This window comes from Dermacentor albipictus, chromosome 9 (assembly GCF_038994185.2).
Source record: "Dermacentor albipictus isolate Rhodes 1998 colony chromosome 9, USDA_Dalb.pri_finalv2, whole genome shotgun sequence".
NCBI classification, from domain to species: domain Eukaryota; kingdom Metazoa; phylum Arthropoda; class Arachnida; order Ixodida; family Ixodidae; genus Dermacentor; species Dermacentor albipictus.
The window spans coordinates 96,186,228-96,206,385 of record NC_091829.1 but is presented as its reverse complement, the minus strand read 5'-3'; the positions used below and the strand labels follow the sequence as shown (position 1 = coordinate 96,206,385).

Here is a 20,158-nt window from a genome sequence, read left to right as displayed (position 1 = left end):
AAGATTGCTAGGCATAGCGTTAATAGATCAGAGAGCGAACGGGTATAGACGATATTCTAATTGACATCAAGAGGAAAAAATGTAGCTGGGCAGGTCATGTAATGCGCCGGTTAGATAACCGTTGGACCATTAGGGTTACAAAATGGTTACCAAGAGAAGGAAAAGGCAATCGAGAACGACAAAAGACTAGACGGAGCGATGAAATTAGGAAATTCGCGGGCGCTAGTTGGAATCGGTTGGCGCAGGACAGGGGTAATTGGAGATCGCATCGCAAGGAGAGGCCTTCGTCCTGCAGTGGACATAAAACAGGATGATGATGATGATGATGATGATGATGATGATGATGATGATGATGATGATGGAGGTGGTGCCCCCCCCCCCCTGAAAAAAAATCCTGGGTACGTGCCTGAAACAAACCCTCGCGTCTGTCATTTTTACATACTAGGAAACGCGGTGTTTGGCGCCATTTTTAAATGGCTTTTAGCGCTCCTACACGCTCGCCGCTGCACTGTCATGCTCCCCAAAGTGTGTATTATTTCTTATTGTTGAAAAAAAAATCAGTTTTTTGGTCGATTTACCCTACTATACCCCCTTAACTTGGGAAACAAGCAACAACCATTAGACGCGAGGTCTGGAAAGTACGGTGGGTGGGTCATGACAGTCCACCCAAAGTTTGTCAAAAGTTCCTGGGTTTGACGGGAGACGTGAGGTCGGGTGTTGTCGAGACGCAGCGTTACACCGGCTGCCTGTCGTCCTCGCCAGCGGTTCTGAACAGCTCGCCTGAGTTTTCTTAGTGTTGCACAATAACTGTCTGAGTTTATTGTTGTCCCACGTTCCATGAAATCGATCAGCAGTATCCCCTTACGATCCCAAAAAAACACTGGCCATGAATTTGCCAGCACAAAAAGTTTGTTTGAACTTCTTTGCAACTGGTGCGGGTGACGCCACTGTTTGGATCATTGTTTCGTTTCGGGAGTTATTGCTTTGTTTCTCCCGTAACAATGGAGTCCAACAATCCTTCCTTATCATCCTTACACTTTTGAAGAAACCGGCAAGCACAGTCGAGGCGTTTCTACTTGTGGTCTGATGTCAATAGCCGCGGTACCCATCGACCACAACACTTGTGATACGCCAATTTATCAGTCAAAGCTCCTTCCACTGTATTATAAGAAATCCCAGGAACCTGAGCAACAAGTTCCCGGACGGAGATCCTCCTGTTTTGAAGCACTTCGCGTTGGACCATATCTAGAACCGCCGGCGAAACTGATTGTCTTTCACTCTGGAAGACAATCTTCCACTCGTGGACTTCCTTCCGACCGGCACTAAACTCCTTGCACCACTTTCGGACGTGTTGAACGGACATGCACTTGTCGCCATGCACCTCTTTCAACTGATGATGAATATCCACGGGTGGAGTCCCTCTGGCGTGCAAAAAGCGAATTACGGAACAAATCTCGCACTTGGCAAGATGAACAAAGAGAACCTCCATATCGCATGGCTACTGGGCCAAGAATGAGCGTTGCAGTGAAGCGCGGCCGGGGGCAATCGAGAGTGGCGGAAGAGCAGCACGCAGCAGTGTTGCCGAATTTCGCCTCGCACCTTCCAGTGTGGCTGGAGCTCTTTGAGAACCTTAATTCTTGATCAACCCTAGTAGATTGTTTCTTTAGAGCCGGCGAGCAGTTGTCAGCGGGTGAGACATGGCAGGTGGAAAGAAGGGCCGCGTACACTGCACGCCATGAGCACGTGACACCATCGCCAGCTACAACGCCTGCCGCGTCACGGTCAGCTCCACGGGCGGTTAGGCCTAGCGCTGAGGTGGTTGAGCTGGGGTACTGATAGGGATGCGCCCCCGTCAGCGAGGGTGGGCGGGGAGGTTATGCCCAAAAGAGTTTTCAGATGGGTGCCTAGTCCACTCATAGATGGTGTGATGTGCGACCTAATGTTCAATTGAGGGTCCCTGGGGGAGGCCATAAGAGGGAACTTGCGAGAGTTGTGGCTTGGGCTATTTGGTTCATCGTGCGAAAGCAGGGGGACAGCGAACAATTCACGGATGATAAGGTGATATGCCGGGAGTCCGCCACTGGCTGATTACCCGTTTATTATTTACTTTAGGACAAGCGTTGCAAGTGCGACATTGAAGCCAAGAAATAGTGAAGTCTACGAGTGTAAACTAGTGAAATCTACAGCGTCGCGTTCGTCCTCTCTTTGTCTTGTGTTCCATCAATTTTGCATGTCCCCCTACTTTCGCATACGATAATATGTCCGCGAAGCCGAAGGAATCGACCTTTGATCAAGCGCTGCGCCAGCGTCTTCCGTAATGCTGAATAAATGTTCCACTTTCTGTACAACGTCCACCATATGGCAGCTAAGGGACATCTTCGTCAGTGAAATGTGCAGCACTTCTGCTGTCGTAACGCGTCATTTCGCCTGGGTGGCCCACAATAGCTTCGCTTACACTGATTCCCACAGCGCGTGCGACTTGCGTAATCGTTTTCTATTTTTTTTTAATGGGATCGCCTCGTTAAAGCCCCCGTGGCGTTGCTCCGATGTGGCGCGCAGGCTCCGACTCCTCGAACGCCGCCCGGCACGGGGAAGGTGGCAGCTTGGAGAAGACCACCGCGTCGATCACGCCGCCCCAGGAGATGCTGAAAGGGCTGGCCGAGCTTCCCTGCTTCTGCATCGCGCTCACCCTGGCGGCCACGGCGCTCACGATAGCCATTCCCATGATACTGCGCGATTACCTGCCTCCGTGCCGAGAGCCTAACTGCTTCCAGTACGCCGCCGAGATGGCGCTCTCGGTCGACCCGGCCGTGGACCCCTGCAGCGACTTCTTCAGGTATGCAGACAGGTCTCGTCGTGGTTGTCTCGATGGTGATTAAAAGGGTGTACCGCAACTGTGGAACGAAGCAAGAAAACCGGGAAAAAAAGACAAGTTCTATACGGCTAACTGCTTTGAGCAAGTCGTGTCAACTGTGTACTTTTCCTATGAGGAACGTTGTTTAGCTATCTCCACAGGATTCGTGTGTGCGGTGCCTGCGTAGCAACCGCGATCGACCTAAACTGGGTGCTAGATAACGAGCTGCCTGCAAAACGATTTGCGCAAATTAACATTGATTCCCACATTGTGTAACACCTGAATAGCATTTTTGGTTCGAACAGTGTTTTCTTTTTTTAACGTATGGCGAATTAACCTGTTCGCGAATCATATATATAGAACGAATCAAGCTGTTCAGATGTATAGCTTGTACAGGCGCACGACAAATCGCAATGTCAATATCGCTAACTCAAAACACTGGCTAATTAATGGTTTACTTATTTACTTTCCGACACGCGTTGCAATTGTGAAATCGAAGCCGAGTAGTGAAGTCTACTTGACAGAAATGCTATAGGACTAGCTCCAGTTTCGAGCCATCTATCCTCAATAATGCATTGGCGTTCCAGTTAGGATCGTCCCGAACTGGCACAGGGGCGCTTTTACAACGTCACTTACACGAATAACCTCGCTTCACACGCAGAGAACAAGGTCGTTTTGTACACATGTTACATAACAAGGCTTTAGCGTGCGGCGAGGCAACATGCTGGACTCACAACTGCGTCTGCTCGCCAAACCCGGACGAATCCGGACACGCCAAACCCCGAAAGAGGCTAACAAACTATGTCCACATACTACACCGGAGCGGCTGTAATGCGATAGCATTATCAGGGTTATAAGGATTGCACTGCCTCTAGGATTGGCCCGTGTTACAAAACACGTTAAAATCCTTGACCGGATATATGCCGTGTGCTGTTGTCAGCAACAGCTTACCAAGTCGGCACCTTTGATTACACGACTTGTGCGATCGGTCGTTCGCTAAATCCACTGTCTCCGGGATCGGCTCGCTTCACGCAGCGAGACACGACCACGCGAAGAGGTAGGCAAAGAAAGTGGCGCTTTGATTTGGGCAATGTGGATCATAGACAATCACAGCGCCACGCGGGGGCGCTGCGGTTCCCATTGCAGGCGCCACCTACAGTAAAAAAATGTCTACGGCCGGGGGTGCAGCGCGCGGTCCTCTTCCGTTTCGCTGCGCTGTCGAAGCGCGATTTTCTGCGCGCGCCGGGCTGCATGCGTAGGCTTTACGGCGATGGCTCGCTACAAGTGCTTCGCGTCAAAGAACATCTACGCCATCTGATCTGGATCAAGCTCGCATGACTAGTTTCACCGCTAAAACGTCGCGAAGGCAAAGCTATCCCTTAAGGAAAAATGAGACATCCACCCAATCGTAGCAATTGCTACAAAGGAAACTGACACGGGTTTCTCGAAAGAAAAAAACCCATGTGGGTTTCCTTTGTAGCAATAGCTACGATAGGGTGGATGTCTCATTTTCCCTTAAATAATTACTTCTCTCCACCTTGTGGGATTCTGCAGGACTGTTACGTGAAACAGCTAGCCCTGCATCGTTATGTCAATGGCACAGAGCAAGACATGAAAAAAAAAGTGCTGGTGCGAAGGCAATGCGCGTCTCTGTCAAGCTTTCTATTTTTGTTTCTGCCTACAGCACATTTTAAATGCATCTAAGTCAAAATATGCTTTGATGCAGTAGTGTTTCACTTGAATAAACGTTAGCATCAGGTCAGTTCATTTCTTTTTCTTTTTGGCAGGGGGGGAGTAATGAAATTATTGAAGCTGTGCCCTGAACGAAGGCGAGTGTGATCGGTTATGTAATAATTTCATGCTTCTAAATAAAATTCAAGTCAGCAGAAGCTCAGCATGGAAAAACGACTCAGGAGGCAAAGGCGTAACCGCAACCTCAGGAGATTGATCGCTAGGCTCAATAAAAATATAGAAGATTACGCGCTCAAACTAGCCAGGCAGAACTGGGAGTCCACCTGCGATAGGATGGACGGAAATATAGGCCTAGCTAGGACATGGAATCTACTCCGCTACCTGCTGGATCCACAGGGCTGCAAAACAGCGCAGCGACAGAACCTTCAAAAAATTCTTCACTTGTACTAAGGTACGGAGGTAGATCTAATGAAGGACATACAGGAGAGTTACATAGGGGACACTAGCAAGGAACCCCTACCCAACTATGAAGGCGTAGGCAACTCCAGCCTAGACAAACCCATCAGCGAGGCGGAGGTCCAGGCGGAGATTGCCAAGCTCAAAACCAAATCAGCGTCAGGCCCGGATGGCGTTAGCAATAAAATGCTTCGCAATCTAGACCATAACTCTATAACTGCATTAACTAACTTTATGCAGAAGTGCTGGGAAGCGGGTAAACTACCAAATCAGTGGAAAACCGCTAAGGTGGCGATGATCCCAAAACCAGGCAAGAAACTCCAGATAGAGAACTTAAGACCTATCTCTCTAACCTCTTGTGCAGGCAAGCTTTTGGAGCACGTTATTCAAACGCGGCTCAATAACTACATGGAGGATAATGACCTCTATCCGCATACGACGGTGGGCTTTAGGCCCAGGCTCTCCGCCCAGGACGTGATGCTGCAACTAAAACACCAAATCATCGATGCGGAAACGGGGGACGCAAAGGCAATCCTAGGGCTTGACCTAGCGAAGGCCTTTCATAACGTCACACATAAAGCCATTCTTGAGAACCTTCAGGACTTGGGAGTAGGCGAACGAACCTACAATTACATTAAGGACTTCTTGTCAGACCGAGAAGCAAAAATCCAGATTGGATTAAATTAGGCAGCAAAGGGACCCCACAGGGCTCTATGCTCTCGCCCTTTCTTTTTAATGTGGCCATGATCAAACTCCCTGAAAGACTGGAGGCTATTGAAGGACTAAACCACAGCATTTACGCTGATGACATCACGTTGTGGATAGCTAGGCGCAGCGATGGCCAAATAGAGGAGACCCTCCAAAGGGCTATGTAGGCAGTTGAAGGTTACGTCGGACCTAGGGGAATTATATGTTCACCGCAAAAATGGGAACTGCTTCTATACCAGCCGAAAGGCAGGGCCAGTAAGGAGGAACCATAAATCTCCCTCACAGCTGGGGGGATCCCGATTCCAAAAGTGGACAAAATCAGAGTTCTGGAACTTTTGATTCAGGCCAACAGCTTTAATGGCGAAACAATGAGGAAAATATACGGCTGAGCACTGCAGACCATGAGGCTGATACGCAAGATTGCCAACAGGCGGTCCGGGATGAGAGAAGCGAATCTAGTTAGGCTAGTCCAGGCCTTTGTTATAGGTAGAACAGCTTATGTTGCTCCCTTCCTCAGTTTTAGGTTATTCGAGAAGAAGAAGATTGAGGGCATCATACGTAAAAGTATAAAACAGGCGCTGGGGCTTCCCATCCGCACTGTAAATGAAAAGCTTTTAGCTCTAGGGCTCCACAACACTCTTGAGGAGATTATTGAAGCAGTGAGGATCTCGCAGTATGAGAGACTTGCGGGAAGACCTGCGGGCAGGAAAATCCTAGCTAGGCTAGGCATAAACTATGAGGGGCAGGAAGGCATCAAAGTCGACCTGCCGCAAAGCGTGCGGAACCGACAAATAATCCCACCACTACCTCAAAACATGCACCCAATCCATCACAAGGAACGCAGAGAGAAACGGGCCGAGGCTCTTGAGAAGCGTTTCAAATACTCGAAGGACGTGCTCTACGTTGATGCTGCAGACTATGGCAACGGCCGCATGGCCCTAGCTGTAGCGAGCGCTGAAACTAGATTGATAGCCAGTGGCACAGTTCCAACGGATTGCTCTCATATTGGAGAAGAATCTTCCATAGCACTTGCAATTGCAAGTACTTCAGCCAAAATTATAGTCAGGGACTCTAAGGTTGCGGTAATGAACTTTGCCAGTGGCAGAATTTCTCCCGAGGCGAACAGAATCCTGCAGACTTGCAGAGATAGCAGGAAAATTGAAATAATCATGGGCACCTGCGCACGCCTCCCTCGCTGGAAACGAGGCGGCCCACGAATTAGCTCGAGGACTTACATTTCGAGCTGGTGGGCTAGCCGAAGGCTTCATGGGGCGGGACCACTTAGTGTGTTACAGAGAGATCACACAACACTACAGACTAGGGCGGGTTAAATATCCTCCGGCTGATATATCCTTAAACAAGAGCCAGGCCTCCACTTGGCGTCGCCTGCAAACCAACTCGTTTCCAAGCCCGGTGTCGTGCAGCCTCCACTACCCGGGTCAGTACTCCAGCCAGTGTAAGCTACGTAAAGCCAGAGCTAATCTTAATCACATTCTGTGGGAATACCCGCAGGCTCCCCCTGAGGGAAGAATAAAGTCTTTAGAACATGGGAGACCTTATTACTCAGCTCCGATTCGGAGATTCAACTGAAGACCGTCCGACTGGCCGAAACCGCCGCTAGGGTCCAAGGACTCCAGGCCGTCGTCTAGGTGGGAAGGCTTAAAGCCTTCTTTACATCTGTTGGACAAATAAAGTTTTGCAATCCAATCCAATCAGCAGGAGTTTATGTTAACCCTCAGGAGTCTGCAGCGATTGTGGCCCTAATTATTGATCTCGTGTGCGTTCTGTTACATTTACATTCCGCACTTACGGAGCCGTAAGGCTGTGATTTAATAGTTCCTTCTGTATACTATGTCTGTTTTGCGATGCGTATGCAAAGTGAACAGATCATTCGCACTATATTTTTCCTGTTATTCTGCATCTAAATATAATTGTTCTTCCAGCGCACGGCAGTGTGAGAAGTGCTAGATTATGCTTAATTGCATGGTGCACGTAGCCTCCAGAATATGGGAAGTTGACTATGGTCAGGCACACCGTAGTGGAATCCTCCATGCTTATGTTCATCACGTGATGTTTTTGACTGTACACCCCAAACGCGGTACACGAGTATTTTCTTGCATTAACGCTCTGGGAATGCTGCCGACGGGTCAAGGAATCGAACCCATTGCCTCGTGCTAAGCAGCGCAACGCGCTATAGCCACGGAGCGGATGCCGGAAGTAGAGCAAATGGGAAATGAAAGCACCAGTGCTTTGATACAACGCACTTTCCGTTAAACTTTTTCGTAATTTTTTTATCGCTCGTTTCTTAACTGTCAAAACAGTATAACTCTTCCTGTTCTCGCGAGAAAAATTACGCTCCAGGGATTTTCACGCCTTGCTTACACGTGAGCGACTCTTATTTGTCTATTACGTATTCTTACTACCACTTGAAAGAATCAGCTGCACCTCTTCGCTTCACACCCCTATCCCCTCTTCGGTGACTAACAAACACTCGTTTTTTGAACACTTCGACTTCTGTAATCGCACTCTACACACGCCCACTTTGCACTTTCACGGCTGCGTGTTTCCATCGAGCCTCCGTAGCAATTGTTGCCTCGACGAAAAAGAGTCCCATTGTTTTGTAGGTTGGCTCGAGAGACATCTGTTTCTCAACCAGTGTTTACACGTGGATCGAATAAAGAAGCGGCCGCATGCAACGCGAGCGGGGTGCAGCTGAACGAAGCGATAAGCGGAGGAGACCGACGTGACCAACCGTGAGAGTTCAGCTTGCTCTGGAAGGAGATGTGACAAGCGCTGGCGTTGGGGGAGAAAGTGGTGAATAACGCAGCGAAAGAATCACACGGATGGCCATTCTGCCGTTTACCGCGTTCAGCGCGCGTACTGCTGCTGACGGAGGTTGCGTGGAATTGTTGTCATTTAGGGTGGACATGACTTTCGGGAGGTTCAGGCGAGGGAGGTTTTTGTGTGTGAATTGTGATATATGGCCCCGTGCATGTACAAAAGCGTGTTTCGCTGTAATAGAATTCCGTTTGCAAGCCAGCGCATGCCCCCGTATACTGTGTTTCTTGTGCATGTTATTTTTGCACGGCGTCCTCGCTAGTTAGGTAAAAAAAAAAAGGACCCCCTTCAAAATCATTCGTTCTTCCTCTGCTTTTCCTTGAAGGTATGGTCTGTTGAGTTCGTGTGGTTCTCGCTAAGAGCGAGAACCCCACGAAGCGCCTTGTCTCGTTGTTTCTATCGCGGTGTACTGTCCACCGTTGCTCATAAAAAAAAAAAAACGTCTTCAACGCACAATATTGTTTTCTCGTCTCGCTCGCCCGCTGCCACGCAGCCACGTGTGCGGCAACTTCGAAGACCTGTACCCGCGCCACTCGAGCCTGCTCGCGGTGCTGGCCACCCGGGTGCGCCAGTTCCAGGACTCCGTGCTCGACCGGCTCGAGACGAGCTCCTCGGCCGAGACGCCCGGCGAGGCGACGGTGGCCGCGTTCCGCGCCTGCGTCGACCAGTACCGCGCCGGCGACGAGGGCGGCCTGCACGCCATCCGGGACCTCCTGTGGGAGCTGGGCCTCTTCCTCAGGGCCGAGCCGGTCACCCACTCCGTCGAGAACGTGTTCGCGGTAAGCCCTGGATGGGCTCGGGCGTCAGATACGTGCATATGCATCGTTAGTGCGACAACATCGTCGTCAAATTTAGTGCTGTATCGCGATGTCGCGACAATGTGGACGACTCCAGATCCAGCATTCCGAGACCAAGTTTAGCATCAATTTAAAGCAACTTAACAACAATCAGTCTGGAATTGAGACAAATTATATATATATATATATATATATATATATATATATATATATATATATATATATATATATATATATATATATATATATATATATATATATAATGCATGGCGTAAACAAGCGGGAAGACTTTTGAGAATAGACGTAGCATGAATGTTTTAAGTAGCGTCATGCCAGTCAACGTATATTTAAAGACTTAATTGGTTGCGGATATACGTTGTTCACACATGATGCGCTTCTATATTTCAGAAAGAACCAAAATTTCCTATACAAGTAAATCACCTGGTATTAATAAGTTTAGGAACTTTTGTTCAACAACAAAACTCTATTAAATAAAGACATCGAACTACTCGTCAAACTTGGTAGTGCTCCTCCAAAATGACCATTCTTTTTTTGCATTGCACCACTGTGAACAAGTGCTAAAGCTTTTTTTTTTCTCGAGACATTAAAAGGTAAGTTCTATACGTAACACACGGTGACTAAAATGGATAAGTGCACCCCAGCCTCCGTACTCGGTAAGTGTCATCCTTGCATCGTGTCATGACAGCGTGATAGCGTTTGTACGACTTTGAATTGTCCAACTCATTTGCCATTAGTGCAGCAATCGAATCCAATTAGGCCAACGAGCCGTGCAGACCTCTTTTTTTCTTTTTTGCTTTCTTGCAAACACTCTTATTGTTGTTCGGGTGTGCATGCTGTTTTTCAGTATATTTTCAGATGTACCTCATTTTTGCTTGTACTCGGGCCGCAATTTATGTGCCATGCATGCATGAGCACGTTTTCTGCTCAAACCGCGAACTGCGAGAAAGATATGTTGCTCGCAGCGCGCATGCGCGTTGCTCACTCGGCGACCCCGCCGCAGGGCGTGGTGAGGATGTCCCTGAGCTTCGACCTGCCGGTGCTGGTGCGAGCGGTGCTGGTGCACTCCCTGAAGCAGACGGCGGACAACAAGCTCGAACTGCAGCTCGACCTGCACATGCCGGTGGCGGCCGTCGACCGCACCGTCGACTCGGTCGAGGACTCGCTGCGCGCCGTGGCGCACAACGGCACCTTCAGCAGGTGCGCGCCTCGAATCGACGTCAACGTCGCCACACTCGGGTCCACTGAAACGTAGATTTCTGCGTAGCTTACTATAGAGGGAACGCGCTATAGTGTCCACGAGAGCTGCACGTATGGTGGTCCAGCAAACGCGGGAATCATGTGAACTATTGACATGGATTTGCCTTAGAGTTGTCTTTGTGGCTTGGGAGTTTTCAAATTGATCATTTTAGACGACATGTCACGTTGTAAACGCAACACTTCGCAGTGGCTATGCGTGTGTGCGCAGACCTATTGATGGGCTGTGCTTCGAAAACTACGCGTGGAGATTTAGAAAGATAAAGCGTAATAAGTAAGGCCACTAGATTATTTAGACCCAGATCAGCAACTGCAGCGCTCGCGATATTTGATAAGTTATGAAGTGCGGCTCTGAGATGACGAGGACTACCGGCATCGTGGCGACCTGCAAGAAACTCGCGCACGCGCAGTGAGTGCGGTGAATTCGGTCTCTTCACGGCGGTGGCACGGATGGAATTAACGAAAACGGAAGTACCAGTTTTACGTTTAAAGTTGCAGTTGTGCATGCACTTCTACTGTAATAAAGAAGAGCGTGGCAAACGAGACTCCTTAACTGGACGAATACGTAGCAACGTGTATCGAGTCAATGCGATCTGGACTGACACCGTACCCGACCTGACCTTGTGCTGCAGTCTTTGATGTCATTCCTTCTTATCCTGGGCGCCGGCGGGCCGGGCAAGGGACTATATACCTATTTACTATAACATTCTCCGGCGCCCTTCAGCACTGTTGCTTGGTTACGCAGATTCCACCACCTGGCGTCCGCCGCTCTCGGCTCCCTGAAACTCCTCGAGTCCCAGGTGGCCGCCGCCCCAAGCTGGGACGGCGGCATCCAGTACGTGCGCTTCGACGCCGTCCAAGACGAGCTGCTGGCGTTCATGACGACCGAGCGCCTGATCAACGTCAGCAACGGCGCCGTCTCGGTCGACGGCTACTTCGACGGCGACAGCGAGCTGGCGACAACCAACCCCGAGCTGCTGAAGGGCTTCGCGTCGTTCGCGACGCAGCAGGGCGGCGCCAGGCTGCTGAACCTCGTGCGGTACTTGCTCGTCGAGAGGCTGCTGCCGGTCTCCTCGCCCAGACTGGCCGACATCTACAACGTCACGGGCGACGTGGCATTCGGCGTCCGCGTTGCGGCCTGCAGGTGAGGCCCGTAGTTGCTGCGATCGAGTACAGGCTGCAGCCGTTTGGAACGCGCTGCACTCTATAATACCTCCTATAGAACAGCTAGAATTTTAACGCGAAAGTCTTTTGACGCCGGGTTCCACCGAAAATCGGTGCACTGTGCTCATACAGGCAGCACCAATTAATGCGGGATCTTGGAGCGCGTGCAAAGCTGCCTTCTTGCTCTCTTCACCAAAAGAAGCGCCTTCTCTCCAGACGTGGTAGTGCGCATGCGCGTCCTTCCGTACTCGTGGCCCGTAGGCCCGTTTCTTGCCAGCGTACTGTCGGAATCGCGATGGTTGCAACTAAGTGATCCCGCAATGAGAGCGCCGTCCTTTTCAGCTGGCGCAGTGTGCAGTGCATTTTCAAACGTACTGCATACGTCACAACAGCCGAAACAGACGTTAAGCTGCAGTTTCTCTTCCGCAGCTAAAGCTAGTGCTGATTCTACTGTGGGACACTTTTCAGGAGCGCTCTCATCTGTGAGTGTCTCCGCATAGCTAAAGTGTACTAAAGAGGGGTAGTGTGTCCAGGTGCGGCATGCACCATGCATTGCCGTGAGGCGGCAATTTGGAAAGGTCCGGCACTTGGATGCGAGTCCATGCGACTGCAACGTCGCCACCAACGTCCGTCGATCCGTCGCTCATTCTCGCTGTTGGCAGTTGTGTCGGTTGAACGCCGCAAGCACGTACGTCACAGTTTGTGTCGTTTGTGATTTTTTTGAAGTTTATGTAGTTTGCGAATCCGGCACTGGACCACCCCCAAGGATAACTGTACAAGCCGGATGAGGCGCGATGCCGGTGGTGAACACAATCCGTGTACTCGGACTCTTCATGCAAGCCCACGGGCACAATGGCAAAACCATTCATAAACTAGAAGCGTGCGTCCATCAGACGATTCAACTTATCTCGAGAATTGCCAACCGACACTCTGGCAGGAAAGAAGCCAACCTCATAGCATTGGTACATGCCGTCGTGCTCAGCCGCATCACTTAGACCACTCCGTGCCTCGGCTTCAAAGCGGCTGAGAAAGTGAAAATGAAGGGAATTATCCGGAGGGCCTATAAACAGGCTCTTGGGCTATACCTATAAGAACGGCCAACGCTAAATTGCTAGCCCTAGGTGTGCACAACACCTTTGAGGAACTCGTGGAAGCGCACCTCATATCTCATTATGAAATGCTAGCTCAGAGTGCCGCCGGGCGAAATATTCTCTAGAACCTCGCCATCGACTACGAGTCGATGCAAAGCACTAAAGTAGAGACATTTCTCACGATCAGAGACGCCATCTTAAAATTAACCCACTCCCTAAAAACATGCGCCCCGCCACAAGGAAAGGAGGGCCGAACGGTTGCTTCAAAGCCCTCCATCAGAAATTCCACCCCTTCAAAGACCTCGTCTGTGTCGACGCAGCAGAATACGTAGAACGCAACTGTATGTCCCTCGCAGTGGTGGACTCCTCCTGTCAAATGCGCGCTGGTGCTTCGAACCGAACCAGAAGCACCGAAACAGCGGAAGAGGCGGCTATCGCTCTGGCAATAGCCTACATACATTGTCATTACATTATTGGCGATTCCAGAGCAGCAATACCCAATCTTCCGAAAGGTCGGGTCTCGGCTCCCGTAAAACACATACTAGACACCAACCAACACTCACAACCAATCCAGATCATTTGGGCACCAGCGCACTCCTCCCTACCTGGCAACGAAGCCGTTCACACCGCCGCTTGAGGACTCGCCAACCGAGCACCCGAACGGCTCACGCTACGATCAGGAAGGGATCGCATGGTCAGTTACCAGAAAATCACTCAACGCTACAGGTTAGCCAGGACAGTGTGCCCACGCCAGCACACAAATCGCTTAACAAGCGACAAGAAGTAGCTCGAAGGCGACTTCAGAAAAACGCCTACCCCAACCTCGTAGGCTATTACTACTACTGCCCGGACCAATACCCTAATACATGAAACTGTTATAAGAAAAAAAGTGGTTCTGTTCTACATGTGGCCGTGCCCAGCGGCAAATCGCACGCATCACGAAGTAAGAAGTAATACTGAGCAGTGGGAGGCCATGTTGCCCAGCTCCGACCCTGACCTGCAGGCCAAGATCATCAAGAAAGCTGAAGAAGCCGCCCGGGCCCAGGGGCTCGTGGCTGCCTAACAACAAGGTCACCCGTCAATACCTTGTTTTCTACGCACTTACTCCCTCTGTAGTTTATGTTATTCGAATGACGCAGTGTTTAAAATGGAGCTTGATTCTCCCTGAGATATACGAGTTTGCAATATAAAGAGCTGAATGCGTCCTATTAATTGCTTAATTATTGAATTAATTCTAGTTATCCCGCCTTGAAATAACTAAAGTAACTAAAACTTATTGTTACATAAATACATAATTACCTAAATATAATTGTACTGATGGTTTGGATTATTCAAATTGAGTAAGTGAGTAATTAAGTAAATAATCATTCTGTAATTGATTACTTTGCTATATCCAATAGATTGTTTACCCTGTCACTTTTAGAAATCAAGTAGCCAGTCTCTTCACAAACTGTTCATGTATTTGAATGACATCTGCATACAAGGAATAGGCTTTTCATTGATGCATTTTTCACGTGTGATACGTAATTGTAAGAATTCCATGTGCATTTCCAAGAAGCTCTCTAACGGATCCTGGCTCAGCCAGAATCCGTTAGAGAGCTCCTTCGGGATGGTCAGATTGTCATGTGGATCAAATAATCGTCCCACATCAACGCAGTTCCTGATTGTCGCAAACTGCTTGTCATTTTATAACCTCGTAAAAGCAGTCAGCTTGAGCAACGCGAAGCTTGCTGACGAAATGAGCTCTTTTCTTGAACATTGTGATGGCTCCACCCGAGAAGCCAGAGTTAATCATTGGGACAATGCCGTCGAAGGTGTTAGCATTGATGTGTTAGAAATTAAAAGGCAGATTCTTAAGCGCGCTGTATGAAAAGCACTGTAGTGCATCGGAAGCGGTGCATGATGCGACAGCCCATGCTCTGGTGGCACCATCTCGTGCCTTTCGACATCAAGTGCGTTAGCCGTGAGTCCTCCCTGAACACCCTACACCATAGTCTAGTACACTACAGTATAGCTTTTTCTTCATTGCCACATATTTTTTTCCGCGAGTATTGAGATCATAGCAAAGGAAGAGCTGTAGCGTCACCACAAATTGCATCACGTACCCATCGGCGACCACTAAATCGCTAGCCATGCCACTTCTTTTTTTATTCCTGAGTCACAATCATGTCGTGTTGCCTGTGGTGACATGGTGTCACAATGGTTCCCTTCTTGCTTCTCAATGATACCCACACCACTGCTCGCTAATAGGAATGAGAGCTGTTGCCTGCTGTGTGCGATGATGGCTAACTTCCACTGTTCTAGGCACCATGGAGGTATGACTGAATTGATGCGGCACTACGTAACGTCATTCAGTGTGACGTCTGATTGACGTCGGAGGAAGAAAAGGGACTTTGGGGGAACTATGAGCAGCTACCCACCATAGACACCGAACAGCTACCAGCAGGGGCGTAGCGGGTGGTTGGGAATGCTCACAGGGTACGTATATATATATCCCCCCTCTTCCCCACCGGTCAAGTACGTGCCCCCCCCCCCCCCACTCCTGCCTAGAAAAACATTCCTGGCTACGCCACTGGGTACCAGTATTGCTTAAGTTATTTCCTTTCGTCGCTATGTCCTATTCACGGCCTTTCGTTCATTATGGCAGGCGCTGAGATATTACAAGGGGCTATAAATGTTAAATTTCGAAGGGAAAAACGGAAAAAATACGCGGGACCACGAGAAAGACTGGATGCGCAAAAGCTTTGAAATGGGCTGAAAACTCAAACCCCCATGCACTTCATTGTATTAAGCGCGACAGTTTTGCTATACTCAAAAATGCCCAGTTATTGAACCACACAGATCAGCTCACGGGGGAAATTGCGGAGGCATTCCACGTTCATCGCATGTCAGATTATATTGCTCCTCTCGTACCACTATATACAAGAGTGGATTTCGTTTTTATTTGATATCTTCGGGGGTCTAGGAGACCATGTTAACTGCCGTTCTTTCCGGCTATCTTGCCTTGTTATTTCATGATCTCTCTCGCCCTCTCGCACTGCTCCCACGCATCGAAATCATGGGACCAGGGCTCGTATAGAAGAGAGTGTGTCTGCATTCGTCAAAGTTTTGGTTTGGAGTGCGCATTTGTGTGCCTGGAATTTTTCGTTCTCCGGTCTTTCTTGCACCACTTACAATTATGCATCGAAGCCTCAACTCGCCCAGTTCTCTATCCTGGTACAGCTGGCGTGTAATAATTCAAATTCGGTTAATTCAACTTTTGACTTACCTTGAACGTGATGGAAATCCCTGGCGGAAAACCTCACATCGCTATGGAAGGAACCCTCGTTTAATTCGGACTCGATAGCATGCGATTTCGGTTAACTCGACCTCCACGTGCCTCGCCCAACGTCATTTCATGCTCGCAACGCTCACCATCTTGAAAACACGAGAGATTCGAGAGACTGTGCTAATGCTCCGCTAGGGGTGAAGCAATTTTGTTTTCTTTAGATCTTGCTTTCTGTTCAGACGACCGACGCTTTCTCCGCCTGTGAAGCCAGTCATCCCTGCCTGTTTCCGTGTCGTGTCACGCTGAAGCAACGCTTAAACATGTCGGCGCTATTCACCTCGTGCTGGTTGGTGGAGTCGCACTTGAAGAAACAGAAAAAGACATGACAGGCTACTTGAGGCAATAAAAAGACATTTGAACTTGCTGCATTGTATGAGTTTTTTTATTCGACCTTTTGGATAATTCGACTAAATCTTGCGGCCCCAAAGGGTTGAGTTAACAGGAATCTACTGTGCTGGCTTCTCCTTGTGAGTTGCGACGCGAGGTTCGGAGAGCGCAGGGAGACGTTTTGCGGGCGCAAACAAAGTGGGCAGAGCCAAATCCTTAGCATCGGTGCTTCAGTGTGACTGCATGGATTTAAGAGCATGTTTTTCGTATTTGGGCTGCTAGCTGTGAAGCCGTACATGTTCCCGAAACTCGCTAAGCTCAGTCTTTCGCTCCTATAGAATACGGCGTAGTCCATCTTTACGGATAAAAAATTGGAGGACGCTTAAGCTTCGCCTTCAAGAGTGGGACGCGACAGCGTTCCCGTCGACCCGCCAAGGGGTATAAGACAATGCGCTACGGCACAGCGATCACTTACGATGCGCCCCGCATCGGACTTAGCGCTCACCTATCACGCGGTGAGCGTCGAGCAACGCAGCGTTCGGCGCGGCAACGAAACGTGCGCCTGAGCGAACGAAACGAACCAAAGAACTTGGTGTCTCGGAGGGGAAACGATCTACGCCAGCCAAACGTCGTGATCGGCACGGGCAGAGAGATAGATAGTAATCTAAACCGGGAGCACGGCGAAGCGTCGTCAGGGGAGAGGGAGTCCCGCGACGCGCCTGGCAGCGGTCCCAACGCGCGCACGGCGCGCCTCCTGTCGGGGCAGCGCCGTACATTGAGAGGAGGGGGTCTTCTGTGTTTGCCGCAAGATGGCTCTGCGTGTGCGGAAAGCGCAGAAGAAATGCAGCGGAAACGCACTTCGCAACTCGTGTAATTGTGACTTCTGTACGTTACATGTTCATAATTACCGATATACACCGCAGTATAACTTTCCACGGCTCGTTTCGAAGGCAACACCGCATTCACTAGAGGCGCGTTTGCACCGCTTGGAAGCATCGAACTCGTGGCTGAGTCAGACGCGTCTTGGCTACCGAAGTGGAAGGACGTGCTATCATGTGCTCCCTTGTAGGGGCGGTTTCAGCGGCCCGTGTGGGCCGTGGTATCAGGTGTACTGAAAAGCCGGCTGAAGACTACCAGGTTGTTCTGCCTCATCTGCCCACAGGTGCCTCTGTTTTAAACACCGTTTTTTTGCATGCCGATGTGAAAGCCAGGCCATATCGAGTGGAGCATGTCCGAGATAGCCTTGCACGTCTTTCGTTGCTGCCGGAAGTGGTGGCCCTCGGGGCATACCAAATGAATCACCTGTGGGCAGTGACGTTTAAGGACGAGGAAGGCAAGAGGAAGATATTAGAAGCTGAAGCGTTCAACGTTAAAGAGCACCGCTGCATGGTCATCGACCCGCGCGACCGAGGTGTCCGACTGAAGCTATACTGGCTGCTTCATGGCGTACCGGACGAAGACGTGCGAGTGGCTTTGGCGCCGTTTGGAAAAGTGACGGAAATTAGCAGAGACAAGTGGAAGGTCAAGGGCTGCATTGACAAAGGATCAACCACCCGCTCGGTGACGCTGAAATTAAATGTGGGCCTCACTGTGGACGACCTACCACACCAACTGCGTGTTGCTGAGGATATGGCGCTCGTCTTCGTTCCTGGCAGAGCGCCGCTCTGCCTCCGATGCCATGGCATCGGACACATCCGGCGAGAGTGCCGCGTTCCACGATGTGGGGTCTGTCGTCGCTTCGGCCACGATGATTCTCAATGTGTGCGCTCTTATGCCAGCGTTACAGGCCCACTCCAAAGGGACGTAGTATCCGAACACATGATGGACGCCGAAGATGCCGAAGAAGCTAGCAGGGAGGACAACGACGTGGCGAAGATTCCTGCAAAGCCCCTTGAACCCTCCCCAGGAGCTGTCCAGGAGGCGACCCTGGGGGGTGAGCCCTTGGCTGCAGCCCCGGAAACGAAGCCAGAGACTGCGACATGCGACGCAGGCGTGAACGCAGCAAGCGCGTCATCGTCACTGCCGCAAGAAGTCGGCCAGGAAGCAACGGACGTCGAGATGATTACGTCCGGAAGCATCGCTGCAAAGCGTGCTCACGAAGACACTGGCAATGCAGGAATAACTACTGCGTCGGGCACCGGCGAACCTCCAACGAAGGCATCGACTACGCGGCGGTCTATGCGCAAACCGCAGCCGAACGTGCCGCCTGGCAGTAGGGTGGCCCCTAAAACGCCTCCGCCCTAGCGGAGGACCCGTTCCAGTAGCCTTCAACGATGACTGCAAGAACCCCACAGCTTCGATGTGAGTAGGACGCTTGGCCAAGCAGCCCCATGAGATGGCGTCTAACTTTAAATCTAGCCTACGCGTTGCGACATTGAATGTGCGAGGAATGTGTTCGCGCAGGCGGCAGTGCCAGATTAGTCGCATGCTTTTAGAGAATGACGTTGACCTTCTGGCTGTGCAAGAAACAAAAATTGAGAGTGAGGAGCAAACAGAACAGATGGTTCAAGTTTTTCGATCTAGATACAGTGTATGTGTGTGCCATGCTGTTGGACGGTCAGGAGGCTGCGTCATTTTTATTCGCAATAGCACATCGGTTGTAGAAAAAGTGTCCACCTGCGAAAGTGGGAGACTTGTAGCATGTGATTTTATTTTTGCTGGTCTACTGTGGCGCGCTGTCTGCATCTACGCACCGAACAAAATTCATGAACGCGAAATTTTTTTTAAGTATGCTGAAGGATTTTTGAAAACAGAACGACATGTTGTGCTTCTTGGGGATTTCAACTGCGTCTGTACAGCTGAAGATAAAACGACGAGCCTCAAAGTACGCGATAGAAGCGCTGAGCTGTTGAACGCGATAGTAAATGAGAGAGAGCTTGAGGACATTGGTTATGCAATGACGCGAGATGGCCAAGCACGGTATACGCACTTTCAAGGTGATTCCCATGCGAGGCTTGATAGAATATACGTACCAGCGAAGTTTGTACCACTGTGTTCCTCTTATGAAACACAATATCTCAGTTTTAGCGATCATAGTTTGGTCTCGATTACGATTGGCGAAAAACGAAAGAGTGTCAAGTTTAATTGGTTCCTGTGGAAGTTCAATGAAAAACTGCTGCAAGATGAATTGTTTGTCACGAGAGCCAAGGAGTATCTTTCAAATGCCCTGCATACGGAAACCAACTGTTTCATATCAGTGTGGGAGCAGTTTAAATGCGACTTTAAAATTGCTGCCATCGATAGAGCATGCGTATTGCGTCACAAGGAAAGGCAACAAGAGGAACAGTTACACAGTGAACTGGTGTACATGTTAGGGGTAGAACATGAAGTGCCTGGAGCGTTTAAAAAAGAAATACGAGAGGTGAAAGCGAAACTCGAGTTGATCGACGAAGATAAGTACCGCGGCGCAATGATAAGGGCGCGCACTGAAAAGTTGTGGCTGGGCGAAACGCCCAATAAGCGTGTGCTAAGTGAAGAAAAGAAGCATGCTGCAAATAAGGAGATAAATGAAATTCGCTATTACAACAAAATTACACGAGAAAGCGAAGAAATAAAACGTGCATTTGTTGATTTTTATACCGAACTTCTTGGAGGAAGAATTTATGACCCCGAGTACTTCAAAGCCCAC

The 20,158-nt window shown here is 49.8% G+C and overlaps 1 protein-coding gene across 3 annotated transcripts in view; it reads left to right on the top strand.

Moving 5' to 3' along the window:
* The window catches only part of LOC139049525 (neprilysin-like), a 45,520-nt gene that overhangs the window by 9,569 nt on the left and 15,793 nt on the right, over window positions 1-20,158 (top strand). For all 3 annotated transcript variants that reach the window (XR_011508370.1, XM_070525060.1, XM_070525061.1), the window contains exons 3-6: window positions 2,560-2,836; window positions 9,042-9,327; window positions 10,367-10,563; window positions 11,366-11,764. Coding sequence is in view for 2 of the 3 variants with exons in the window: in XM_070525060.1 (XP_070381161.1) it covers window positions 2,560-2,836; window positions 9,042-9,327; window positions 10,367-10,563; window positions 11,366-11,764 (1,159 nt within the window). In the remaining variant the exon portion in view is untranslated. The remainder of the gene's footprint in view (window positions 1-2,559; window positions 2,837-9,041; window positions 9,328-10,366; window positions 10,564-11,365; window positions 11,765-20,158) is intronic.